Below are 14400 nucleotides of genomic sequence, written 5' to 3'. Positions count from 1 at the left end.
TTTACGTGATGTGTATGTAACATCGTAGGAAATTTAAAAACGAAAGACATTTGGCATGAAAAACTATTGGAAGAAAAATCGTGTGAAATAGTAGCAGCAGTGATGCTAAAAATGACGTTATACTGGTATAGACATAAATATATTTTTAAATATCATCTTTTTTGATATTTTCGAATCGCGTCGCGTCCCATCGTACTGTTTATATTTGTCGCTCACCTGCTACAAGTGTTCATTCTCTATAATGAAATATAAGCGAGATCGGGTTAGTGCTAGGATACGATATATTTGGAACTACAGTATTACAAAATTATTGATTTAGTTTCCTGATAAATTTCTTTAGGCGCATGAGGCTAAAATGTTTACGGATGAAACGCAATAATAATAATATTAGAGTCACGAAGGTGTGCAACGTTTTTGTCGAACAACAGAGCCACCTAGCGTGTACTATAGAAATCTCTAACACAAGCATTAAGTAGCTTACCATAGGAATAGACGACCGTGTGTGTATGTGTGTGTGTGTGTGTGTGTTATAATATATATAAAAAAACTTTATAATACTAGTATACATAATAAATAAACAGTTCCATAGGTGAAAACCGAATGATATATGATGGTTATATGAGATGAATATATATTATACAGTTATAGCTATAAATTTCACCGATTCCGAATGTTGTATATAATATATATATAAATATAAATATCTACAACAAGTAAGCAACTTAATGCTTGTGTTATAGGTAACAGCCGACTGGTATAGCTACTTTTTTTTCTATATACATACATATAAATACTACATATGTAAATAAATATATATTACACCCAGACTCGGGGTGGTAATCGAAACCGATACCCCCGGAGCAGAGCAAGATCACTGTAACCTGCGCCAGCAGGCTAGTCAAATTATAAGGCAAAAGGACAATTTAAAATTATTTCAAACAACAAAGGTAACGTTACCCTTTGATTTGAATAAGTAAATTGAAATACCATTTTCATTCCCTTAAACTTGATTTTGTTTTATCTTGACGTCGTCATTGTTCCCAGGTCACATTTCGTTTGTCGAGAATAAAAAGAATATCTTTCACTTTGAACGTAATGAAATAGAAACACAATACACCAATTTCTAAACACATTTTTTTAGGGATCGCCTGGTGAACGAAAGTTACGAAGTGTAATTTTTTTTTTATCAAGTAGCTCGGCAAACAAGCGTACGAATCACCCGATGGTAAGTAATTACTGTAGCTTATAGACGCATGAAACATCAGAAGCATCGCAAGCGTTTTGTCGACTCTACCCTCAATATCCCCAAGGAGTTTGTTTATTTATTTATTTATACTTTATTGCACAATACATTAAAGAATTGTACAAAAGGCGGGCTTAATGCTAAAAGCATTCTCTACCAGCCAACCTTAGGACGTACAAGAGCAGACGTTTGTAGGTGTGCAAAATCGAGTATTAGTAAAATTCGGATAAAGAAGAAAAAAGGGAAGAAATGGTATATCCATGAGCAAATAATTCATATATTTATCATTAAAAATATAAACATACATAAACAGACACAAGAGTTCTGGTCACCTTACTCACCACAGGAACACAACACAGCTTAAAAGCAGTATTATTTAGCTGTGATCTTCTGTGAGGTCGAGGTACTACCGAGTAGTAAATTTCCTGCTGTGCCCTACCCTCACTAGGGAATATATCTAAGTGTTCGTTCACTGCTCACCCAGTCTTAGGCAACCACAACTAATCATAATAACGTTGCGAAATGCTTTTTATTTTGTATCGTGTAGATGAAACACAACGTTAATGAAATGTTATTTAGCTGTGATCACCTGTACGGTACTTCCCCAGTCGGGCTGTATTTCTTACTGTACCCTAGTACCGTACGTCAATCAAAATCAAAATCAAAAAGAGCTTTATTCAAATAGGCCCCAAGAGCACTTTCGAATCGTCATTTAACAAATTAAAACTTTAAAAATTAATTATTATATTTGTAGAAGTAAAGCTACTGCCGATTCGGAATGTAGATTCTGCAGAGAAGAATCGGCAAGAAACTCCGCAGTTACTCTTTTAAAAATAATATATGAACTGTGTTTTAGTACAAAATTAGTAACATGTGCATAAAATACAGCGTCACTAAGTCCACACATCTTTATCAACTATGTAATCCTGCACCGAGTAATAAGCTTTATCTATTAATTTTTTTATATATAACAAAGTTACATTGAAAAGTTCAAGATGAAATTTTTATTACATTCAAATATCTAATAGAACCTTGTTGTTCCAGATGCGTCTATTGCATTACAAAAGTAAGTAAAGACACCCAAAAACCATTGTACGCTTAACCCATTTTATAAAGTAATTACTGAGAGATCTCTACAGAGATGTGCAGCATTGTGCAGCTTTAAAGAAAAAAAAAACAACAGTTCTTACTCCCCGTTGGAACACAATAGTCCCATTAGGCTAACAATATTGTGTCGCGGCGGGGGAGGGTTCCTCGGCGAAACAAAAAAATAACGATAGTAATAATATTAAGGGTATTCCGACCTATTTCAAGCGAGGGCAGGTTCTGTTTCAATGTCAATTCGACATATCGACAGGAATGTTTCAATCCGAATAGCGACTGAGTAGCGATAAATAGACAATTATTGCTTCTTGTCATTTATTGAAATATACGAGACATTTCTACGCAATTAATAATAGATGAATCTTTGGCGCGAACTTGGGAAGGCCTATGTCTAGCAGTGGACTGCAGTTGGCTGAACTGACTGACTGAATCTTTGGTGTAAATTTAACTTTAAAATATAAGAAGTAGTATAGTCATAAAAAAACGTGAAGTTACAATGTACACGTACTAGATGAACAGATTTTGAATGATTGATGACATTGAAAGGTTTTTGCCTAGGTCATACTTACTATAGATTCTAATTTATTTTTTCAGTTATTCTTTTAATTTTTAATATTCAGGAGCTGTTAATAAAACCGCTATCAATTTTTCACCTGTTCTTGATATATATTGACAGTTAAATTTACTTCATAATTTAGTACTAACATTAAAAATGTATTGTTTATAAGAAAAACTAAAAGATTTACGAAATAAAACTGAAACTTGTACAAGAGAATTTAAAAATCTCACTTAGGTGATAAATACTTGTAAAATGTTGTATAATTGTGTTTGCTAGCAAACGAAAAAAATCGACTTCAATTACATTGACAAGTAATACAAAGTAAATAGACGAAAAAAAATTAACAAACGCACTAGTCGTCACTACGGTTTTCGAAGGTATCTCTATATATATAATCGGTCGAATTAAGGAACCTCCCCCTTTTTTGAAGTCGGTTAAAAAGAAAAACTACTGTATGATATTAAAAACAAAAACAAATTAACACATACAATAGATAAACAAAGCGACTGATTCAGACAGATTTAAACGAAACGAACAAGAACAAAAATTAAAATTCAATTTCAAACGTCGAAGCAAAAAGTTTTTGTTTAAACAGCGTCAAACAATCACGAAATACGGTTTAAAAGTTTCGAGAGCGGGATTAATTAATAAACAATCTACACACCAATTAGAATACACTCGTGTGTAAGTGAATTACAATTGTAATGTTAATCAAAAAGCGTCCGACAAAAGGCTTTGATACAAAGACGGAATGTTCCAGAACTGCCGATCGGCTTCAGAGGCTTTCACCCTAATCAACTGAGAGCGGATCTGAAACAGCCCCGATTACATCACCCTCGGAATCTATTAGAAGATAAGCAAAAATAATCTCGTATAAACTATTGTTGTTTACAGATATTTTTAAGTTGATTAGTTGATATTATTTTTGATCTACCCACGCGTCTCTACGTGTAACGGTCTCCAAAAAATATTTTGTTTATTTTCACCTATGTATGTATTTTGTTTATAGTGAGACCGGGTTTTGTATATGTCAATACTAGCGCTGTCATACGCAATTAGAAAGGAATTTATAAACAACAGATGTAACGATCGCGCCACCTAGCACATGTAACGTTCGATAGTCACCTACCCTCATTTATTATATTACTCGAATTGTTCTGACGTGTATAAAACGAACGGTGTCACCTCGGCTAAGGCAGTCTTGGCTCTGGCTTGGCACGATACATTTGTTGTATCCTGCTAGTAGCTTAACCTAGACTCATTCGATAATTAATTTGTGCATACGAATTAATTGTTACATATTATGGCGGATAACTCGAGCAGTGAAGGTGAGCGTTGATACGTATCTCAAAGGAGATCTCCTTAAACCTACACCTGGGTCGCAAGTCCTAGGCACTGCTCTGAGTTATTCCCTCCGCCACACGATAGACACGTGTTCGGTGGACGTTACAATTTTGTTATAATCATTTTAAGTACTACCTACATAGTATTGTAAAGAATGCGAGTATAACCTACGCCCGTGCCCTGCAAATATAGAAAAAGGACCTTCCATTCAGTCGAAAGACTACATATACATAACGTATTTTTATATATTTCGATGTTTTTAATTCCTTTGCGGGTTCGGGTAGATTATTGAATGAAAAAATAAAAAATATTTAGTTTTGCTGTGTATATGGTTATGTTATTTTGCGGTAGTTTTGTAAATATGTTTCATTGATACTTTATTGTATAAGCTGCTGTGCTTATAATGATGATGTAAGTACAGTAGCAACAAGCAGAAGTGTAAGTCTCATATCAACTACGAAAGCCCGACCATTTCTTTTTTTTGTCTGTAATAGTCGATTTAGCTTGCAATCTCAACCACTCCGACCATTCTCCTTCGTGTATTTTCTATCCTACGTGACATTGGCCTCAACGGTGAATTCATCTCTCACCTTCGTTTCGCCGACGATATTTTCATCTTTGCGGAGACGCTGGATGAGTTAGGCCAAATGCTGGCCGGCCTAAACGAGTCCTCCCGACGTGTCGGTCTCTGTATGAACTTGGATAAGTCGAAAGTTATGTTTAACAACCAAGTCATACCGATACCGGTATCGGTCGATGGTACCCTTCTCGAACTTGTTCAGGATTATATTTACCTAGGCCATACTATCCAACTAGGCCGCAACAACTTCGAGAAGGAGGCCGATAGGAGGATTCGGTTGGGCTGGGCGGCGTTTGGCAGACTCCGTCGAGTTTTCACTTCGAAGATTCCGCAATGCTTGAAGACAAAAGTTTTCGAGCAATGCGTCCTGCCTGTGTTAACATACGGAGCCGAGACGTGGACACTGACCAAGGGACTGGTCCACAAGTTTAAAGTCGCTCAACGTGCAATGGAACGGGCTATGCTTGGGGTCTCTCTCAAAGACAGGATTAGAAATGAGACTATCCGCGAGAGAACGAAAGTAACCGACATAGCCCACAGAATTAGCAAGTTGAAGTGGCAGTGGGCTGGTCATCTGTGTCGCAGGACCGATGGCCGTTGGAGTAGACGGGTCCTAGAGTGGCGACCGCGTCTTGGCAAACGCAGTGTGGGACGTCCTCCGGCCCGTTGGACCGACGATCTACGTAAGATTGCCGGTGTAGGCTGGATGAGGATTGCGGAAGACCGGGTTGTGTGGCGCGAACTTGGGGAGGCCTATGTCCAGCAGTGGACTGCGATAGGCTGAAGTGATGTGATGAAGTGATGTGACATTGGCGAAATCGATAGTGTTTCCCTGTCAAAAATGAAAGCCATTAAATTCAATTATTATATTTTAAATCGAAATCTAATTTCCTATTAAGCTTGTAAATTTATATCCCTCACTTAAACAATTCTAAAACAGGGCATAGATTAAGCAAATATTCTATTTTTGAAACTAAAGTTTTTTGTTTCAAGTAACATCTGGTGATAATTTCCCTTCATACATTGCCACAAGTTGTGGTGACAGTTTGACAGCATTTTCGTCGCCATATTTAGCCGAATACGTCGGTTCTACTGTTTTTCGTTGCAACTATTTTTCACACTGTTTGGAACTTGCAACAATGGATTTACGTCAAACGTAGTATAATATTTCTTTACTTAAACCCTGGTTAGCAATCTTCCGTATAGTAGAAGGATTGGTCCATCGGAACCGACAGCTTAGCGTGCTCTCCGAGGCGCGGTGGGGAGATCCACGAATAAAAATATTTAATAACGACTAATACTGCAATCGGAATACTAAAGTAGTTCCTCAGTCACCCGCGACCAACGTGTGTAACGTCGAAATATCGGAGGTTCCTAAATAACATTTCGAATATTAAATTTATAATTGTGTTTGCTCGCAAACGAAAAAAAAAACCGAATTCAATTACATCGACTAGTAATACAACGTAGGTAGACGAAAAAATGGTCAAGTAAATGCTTTACAGATTTCGATTAAATTTAAACAGGACACATAACAAGCATCACCTTTCGATTGAAAAATTGATCGATCGAATTGACTAAGTCGACTAAAATCGAGATGAGAACCTACTTTTGTCAAGTCGATACAAGAATGAACACTACGGTTGATAAACATAGGAGAAACAATTTACTATAGATGTGGCAATATTATAAATGTAACAATTAAAGATTAAAATGTAAAATCAACGTAATAATATTCAGATTTGGCTGTGAGCGTGTTCAGTGAAGCCTTTTAGGCACTCAACACATTTACTGTCACCGCGTTAATTAAGTTATGAAAACACCGACTATTTAAAGTAATAAATAACAATTTCATAAAGGACATATTCAGAATTTTATATATATAACATATAAATATATGTTTATAAGTTGAAATAGTATATATGAGATATAAAGTCTATATACAATAGAGTGACTGCGGAGTTTCATGCATATTCTTTTCTGCAGAATTTATATTCCGAATCGGTGGTAGCTTCACGTAAACTATCATTGATTCATTAATATAATTTAAACTTGTAAAATGACGATTTAAATGTGCTTTTGAAGTCTACTTGAATAGGTTCATACATTTTTGGTTTCATTTATATGTCCTAAAACACAGAGAAAAAACATATCGAATTCGCAACCTTAGGAGCAGATGGGAGTGTGTGTTAATTATATAATGATTTATTTTTGATAAAAGATCACATTACGGTAAAATTATTACGGTAAAGTATTATAAAAGTTATTTTATAGATTATGTAAGTAGCCTGACGGTGACGAGCTCGTCGCGTGAGGTGCCACAATTACAATGAAAGGCAAATGGTGGTGAAAAACTAATTTGACGATAATAGTTCGGTAGTTACTGTTCAATACTCGTATGTATCAGTTTCACGTTATCTGTTTCACGTAGAAATCAGTCATTCAATCAGTTCAGCCTATCGCAGTCCACTGCTGACATAGGCCTCACCAAGTTCGTGACACACATCCCGGTACTTCACAATCCATCGCCTTTGGTCATCGGTCCTGCGACACAGATGACCAGCCCACTGCCACTTCAACTTATTCTGTGGGCTATGTGTGTATTACTTTCGTCCTCAAGCATAGTCCCTTCCATTGCACGTTGTAATCGGTTTCACGATATTATTTTCTGCAAATATGTTTTTCATTCGTGTTTCGAAATGAAATGAAATTCACGCTTGAAAAGCTGCGACGCTAGCAATTGATTGTGCATATTGAAATAAATTGAAATTATGTATCCACGTGAGAGATGAATGGGGCACAATTAAAAGATGTACAAAGCGAGTTTTCAAAGCCACTGCGCTGAACGAAATTAAAAATAACATCGTTTGAAGAGGACGCCAGGTGAGAACTAATTTACGAAGACAGATATTTTTAATTGGTTGCAGTAATTGCGCCAGACTTCGTTAGCTGTACATATTTATCCGTGAAAAGCAATCAGAGCTTTTGAACATATGTCCACTATTACACCAGATGCAAAATGAAAGCGATACTGCAATTGCTTATTGATTAAACCTCGTCAGCCATGAATGGAGTCAGATGATGATGAAAAAAACAACAACTGAAAACTCAAATCAAAAGTTACATATTGAAATTACTTGAAATCATATCAAAAGTAAGAACTAGTGAACGTGATTTTGAAAGTAGGCAGTTTTTAACGGCTTTTAAAGTAACAAAATGAAAATTAAGGTAATTCTGTAAACGTGATTATATTAGTGGACATTTTTTGCTGAATGTGGTTCACGAGCATTCGAAAACTGTACCGGTTTTCGAGCACCGTTTGCACGCGTTAAGTTTTACGATATTTATTTTGCATACGAAATGAACGTCAGCATAATGTGCCGAGTTTTAGCTTTGTGTTTTTCGTAGGTGTAATTTCGGCAAGCTTACACCCATCCGGGCGTATCCCTTGTTTTATGATCGCGTGGATACATGAAAACGTTATCAACGAAAGCGTGCAAAGTCATTTTTTAAGCCTGACGTAAAAACTGTGATAAGTTTACGTCGCATTAGTTGGTAATGGAGGAGCTCGAGTGCTGCGCTCAGGGAAATGAGCCCTACAAATTGCGCTGTATGTCGGTTTAAATAACGATCTACATCGTACGAATTATAGCGAGAAATCCTCAACGAAATTGCTACTTGTAATTTTCTCTTATTTATATTGTTATAATACCATCTGATGTTTAGATGTTAAGGGTAATCTAGTTGTTAACGTTTTAACGCTTTCGTCTCCTGAAAATGCTTGCTCGCTTTTACCTCTCTGTAAAAATCAAAATTTCGAGTCGTTATTTTTAAGTGTATTTATATATTTTGCAAATATTTGAGTACAATTAACATGAAGTCACCATCTATAGAACAATAAGATAAGACAGACTTGCAAGTCATAGACAATTTAAATATTCTTGTCTGAAAACTATCCAACCCAAATATTTAATATCGGTACAAATTCAGAGAACACATTCTGTAGGTTACTTAGGGCAAGTTTAACCGGAGACGTATGTTATTAAACACTGTACCTTGGTAAAACAAAGCAGTTCGTGTCATTAGTCTAGCCATTCAAGCTTAATTAAAACTAAGCACGTGGAATATAAGCGTAAAAGCAGTTGGTACGTGACACAATTCAATGCATCGGCCATCCTAAATCGACCTTTACGCCCATAGACATAGCTGTCAAAATACATTAGACATGATCGACGATAGAGGGAAAGCAATTGTCGTCGACCCTTCAAATGGGTTTAATACATTCATATTGTCCTGTATATTGGATATTGGAAATGTTTCGAAAACAAAAGCGGTCATAAATATTTATGTATTTTTATGTAACGTTTAGAGCATTGTGTGTTTCTCTCAATAGGCATTTAAACGAAGTTTTTAAAGAGTAATTACGATATATATAATACTTAAACTTAGTACATTAGTATCGTCTGATTTTATACGGTATTAATATATGCTTTACGTAATCATACACTTAAGAATAGAAGTTCTTGATTAAATATGTGACCTCTTTTTTTAATTTGCTTTCATTTAGTATTTTTTATATTTAACGCATTTATTATAATATCAATTTTCACATAATCATAGAGGTACAAAGGGACACAGAAATAATCTCTACAGGAAATTGGAAACGGAGATAGAAATAGCAAGCAACATAAAAGTATCAAAGACATGCGAATCGTGTACAAGTTTAGCTGTGGAGATGCTAGCCATGCTATTGTGGGGAGTGTCGGGGTGGTCTCGTCGTGCAGAGAGACAAACGAACAGACAAACGACATCAAACTAACACACACTCACCCCTTCAGTTCTTTAGTCTGTCGTGATAGTTTGATGTGATATCTGTAACAATGTGCAAACCACGCCTAGTAGAGTGCTTTATATACAACACGATACACTCCGATACACCGTGGCAATAACGAACTGGTAATTAATGATATAGTTAATGATATTGATGATGAATCACAGTTTAGAGATGAAATCAATGATTCAAGTAATGATAATGATAGAGAAATATAATTTAAAAAGATTGATGAAATTAATGAAACGGTAAAAGAATGAAACAGATGTATTGCCACCGCATATCATTTTGTTAGTAATATTTAGTGCATGAAGATCCTAAAGTGTTAACAGTAAATAAGAATTAGTGTTTGTCCTCAAAAGACAAGTAAAAACGCTTATGTGATTTCTATGTTATCTGTCTAAGACTAGTTCATTTTGCAAAATTGTGAAAATTAAATTTTAGTTAGTGCTTTATTGAAGCTAAATGTATCTTTCTGTCTATATTTGTACTAATGTGGTGATAATTAGATACTAATTTTGTTCTAGTGATTTTAGGCTAAATAGTAATTCGTTATATTATTTCTGTTTTGTAGATAGCTAATTGCACAAAATAAACTCGAACATTTTCAAATGGATTTTTAAATGTTATTGTGTGTAATTCTAGAGTATTATAAGCTACGGAATTTTATTTCTTATTTAAAATTTCAATATCACAAATGGATTTCCATAGTCATTAGTGGTTACAACAATTACCGGAAAGTATTTCTGTATTGTTTCAATATGGTTTCGAAGCTAATGAGTGTTACAGGCAGCGCCAATGTTTTCTGATAAATATATTTCATTTAGAGACACAATTTAATCCTGTTCACATTCCGAAAACAAGCCTTTTAATTTGTCCCGAAATTCTTGCCCTAATCCTGTTCCATTCGTAATCCAAAGATAAAAAAATCGGATTTTTCTTCGCCAAGTTTAATTTTAATTTAATTTTCAAACTGAAAAAATCTAAAATTTGATCAATCTAATACCAGGTGACGCTCTTATTGACTCACGTTCACTTACGTTTTTATTTAAACAGATGACAGTAAAAAAAAAAACGAACAGATACGAGTTACCTAAAGAAAATATTACGAAGACATCGAAATGAAATGTAAACTTTCTTTGCCAATATATAATTGATGAAAAATAACTGACGCATTTCAATATTCCTTAAAGTAAAAAAAAAAAAAAAAAATTCTACGTTATTCAGAAAAAGTTATATGTCTTTCGCTTTATTTTTATTCTTTATATTCTATCAGCTTTAAAATATAGCTGCTCAAGGTAGGGCCAAATTGTTCTAGATGCATGGTGATAATTGCTGATATTAAACAACGTCGTCTCCCAACTTTTGCTTACCGTAGCAACACAATACGATTATTGCAGTTGCGAGTGAAGAGTACCTACAGTGTTTGCTACAAAGGCTAATTACGTAAGTTGCTATATCAGGATCGTAAGTAGCTTGGTAAACTCTTATTATTACAAGTACTTTCGATTCATTGGTAAAATTTCACTGAGCTTTAATACCAAATCAATTTAAATTTATTATTTATTTTTGTGTTACCCTCACATTTTTTTAAATCATATAAAAATTGACCGTCCCAGCAGGGATCGAACCTGCATCTTCGACTGACCGTGTCGGTGCTTTAGCCAATTAAGCTATGGAACGATGTACTCGCTGGATCGAAATTTTTGATATGATAATTTTACGGTTCTAACGGTCGATTTTTGATATGATACTAAAAAATGTTAAAAAATGTTCAAATCAATTTAATTTGGAAACATTTGCAGCCATACTGAATGTATTAAGTTGTCGATAACGAAACTAAGAGTTATTAAGTTAAGTTAATAAAGCGCGACAATGAGTTTTAAATAAAATGGACGATAAAAGCTGAACCATAAACCGTTTTTACTGTCATTTGCTTGTTCCCGGTCGTTATTAGCTGTAATTCGACGTCGGCGTTATCCTCCTTTGTATGTAAATGGGAAGTTATTTAAATTAATTTATTGTTTGATATTATAGCACTTAAAAGCCACATTTATCATAAAATACATCATTTGCATTTGCGAAACGTATTAATTAAATGAAAAAGATGGATAAAACGAATTTTTTAATTTCAATAAGAAAATATATACGTTTAAAAAAGAAGAATTTAGAAGGCATGCTTTAACATTGAAAGAAGGAGTAAGCAAATTTTGAAACAATTAAACAGTTTATTGTGAAACAGCAAATAATAGAACTTTATCAAGTCTTTTAATCTTTGAGTATATATGGAGATGTAAAAAATACTCACCGTTCTCTTTGAAACTTGAGTGACTGGACCCTCTGGGGCAATTTCTGGCGGAAGGTCCAGAGGTGGAGCTGGTCGTCAGCGGTCGCAGTGACTAAAGCACCCTCGTTGATGAGGAACTTGACGTGCAGAACCGCTTCGCCCACCTCATGGCGCACGTGTGCGTCTACGCCAGGACCACCTAGTCTGAGGAGCGGTTCAGGAAACCAGTTGGGTATTTGAAAATTTTGGTAAATATCTAGTAGATACTCAGTTGTAGTTTCTAAAATAAGTGTGTTTTATTTACAAATTTAAATCTAAGAAACATACATATTTATTTCTAATAAAAATGACCTTAAAGTCAAAACAGTCACAAAATTTTAATATCAAAGCGATGATGAAATTAAAGTGACTACCAAAAAGATTTAAATTCACGAACTTAAACAAAAACTCCCACTCGAGAGCGCGCCATGTACATTATCTTTCCACACAACATCCATTGCTTTGTGAATGCAAGACAAAATAATTCAAATACCAAACATTAATATAACATAAAATGCGTCGTGTTCGTTCCAGGGTGACTTCAAAGCATTTGTTAGACATCCATTACTTTAATGCGGAGCCGGGGGCGGGCGGCACGTCCTGTCAAGATATGTTACACAGGCTCCACTCTCTGTTTGCAATACACGAGTGCATACAGTCAAAGGCATTTAGACTAAATTAAAACTATTTCATGTTCTCAGAAGGTAAGCGCTTCTAAAAGCGTACTTTTAAGTGCAGTCCTAGATCAGACCTGCTATCCCTGTTTGTAAGTCCTTAAAAGTCGAAGATTCCCACGAAAAAATACATTCAAGTTGTTTTTAAAATTCAAGTACTTTCAAATGTATAGTGCATTTGAAAAAAATATTTGAGATCTCTAACGTTGAATTCGTGATTCTATATGAACCTAATAGCAGTGTACTTTCAAATGCAAATATTTGCGGTGACGACCACAGAGGGTTGTTTGTTTGTCCGGAGCCGTCTGCGTGCCTGCTCGTTGTTTGAGATGCGTTTGAAATGCAGAGCGAGCTACGTTGAAATGTGTCGTTTTGCGGTAAACGTGTCGAAATTGAGAATTATTAATTGCTCTGATGGATGTTTTGTCGATCGTCAGATTAGTAAGTAATTTGTTCAGCTTTATTTCGAATTGAAAATGTTTCTGATATATAACCAAGAAACTCAACAACTAATAAAATCAACAATAAACTCAACAATCATTAAAAAAAATATATTACTAAACATAATATGTTTTGGTATATCTCAAATGTGAAGTGTCCACTTAGTTAGTCCAGTTACATTTATATATATATTTTTTTTTACAATATTAAATATTTATAAATTAATCTAAGCAACCGGCCTGGTGAACCAAATAAATAAATTGTCGCGCTCTTCAATAACACGACAGTTAATTTTTTAACAATCCATTATGTATTGGAATTTGATGTTATAATTTAAAACGATTTATTTTAATGCGTATTGCTTAGACTTTAAAATACCTTTATCCAATTCTTTCCCAGTTTTAATTATAGAACGTGTCATATCAATCTGACCCATAATATTTATCGAAACCAGAGCATATACTGCGCAATTTTATGGTCCATCTAATGGCCCATCCGAAACATTGTAGTGATTATTAAATAATAATGAATAATAAACCGAACTGCGACCTGAACTTAGCGATGTATCAATATTAAAGGATAACATTCTTAACTGCCTGATCTAATATTCAAAGGGTCATGTTTTGTAAACTAACGTTGATTAAATTGTACACGCTGATTGACAAAACCAATTTGAATTACCTGATTTACTGAATATTCAAGCGTCTTCGGGTTTTATGTTAATTATTTAGGCAGAAATTATACTGATCTGATTGTTCGGCTCGGACTATAGACATATTTTAAAGGAACCACAGAAATTGTTTATGAATTTTCGAATCTTTCTCCTTATTAAGTCTACTACTAACTGAGGTAGGGCACAGCAGGAATTTCCTGCTCAAAATATGGAGCAGCCCGACTGGGGTAGTACCTCGACCTTACAGAAGATCACATCTAAATAATACTGTTTTCAAGCAGTATCGTGTTCCTGTTGGTGAGTAAGGTGACCAGAGCTCCTGGGGGGATTGGGATTTGGGTCGGCAACGCGCTTGCGATGCTTCTGGTGTTGCAGGCGTCTATAAGCTACGGTAATCGCTTACCATCAGGTGAGCCGTACGTTTTTTTGCCGACCTAGTGACATAAAAAAATACTTAAATTAAAATCTTAACTTCCTAGTGATTAGTTAGTCCACTCTATCCATTATTTCTTATTTTGTTTATTACTTGTTTTATTTTTATTTGGTTTCCAGTGCTAATGATAATCGAGAAATGAAACTATTTATAGCTGGCTTAAAAAACGGAGTAGGTTTATCAATTCTACCG

The 14400-nt window shown here is 34.9% G+C and overlaps 1 protein-coding gene across 1 annotated transcript in view; it reads right to left on the bottom strand.

The window, feature by feature from the left end:
• Positions 1 to 14400, bottom strand: part of LOC123658298 (syntaxin-binding protein 5) — a 99058-nt gene that overhangs the window by 69373 nt on the left and 15285 nt on the right. Inside the window, exons 3-4 of the mRNA XM_045593736.1 lie at positions 11970 to 12152; positions 9661 to 9702 (exon numbers count right to left, since the gene is read on the bottom strand). Coding sequence (XP_045449692.1) covers positions 9661 to 9702; positions 11970 to 12152 — 225 coding nt within the window. The remainder of the gene's footprint in view (positions 1 to 9660; positions 9703 to 11969; positions 12153 to 14400) is intronic.

Source organism: Melitaea cinxia, chromosome 12 (genome assembly GCF_905220565.1).
Source record: "Melitaea cinxia chromosome 12, ilMelCinx1.1, whole genome shotgun sequence".
In the NCBI taxonomy this organism is placed as follows: domain Eukaryota; kingdom Metazoa; phylum Arthropoda; class Insecta; order Lepidoptera; family Nymphalidae; genus Melitaea; species Melitaea cinxia.
This window is presented reverse-complemented; position numbering and strand designations above follow the sequence as displayed.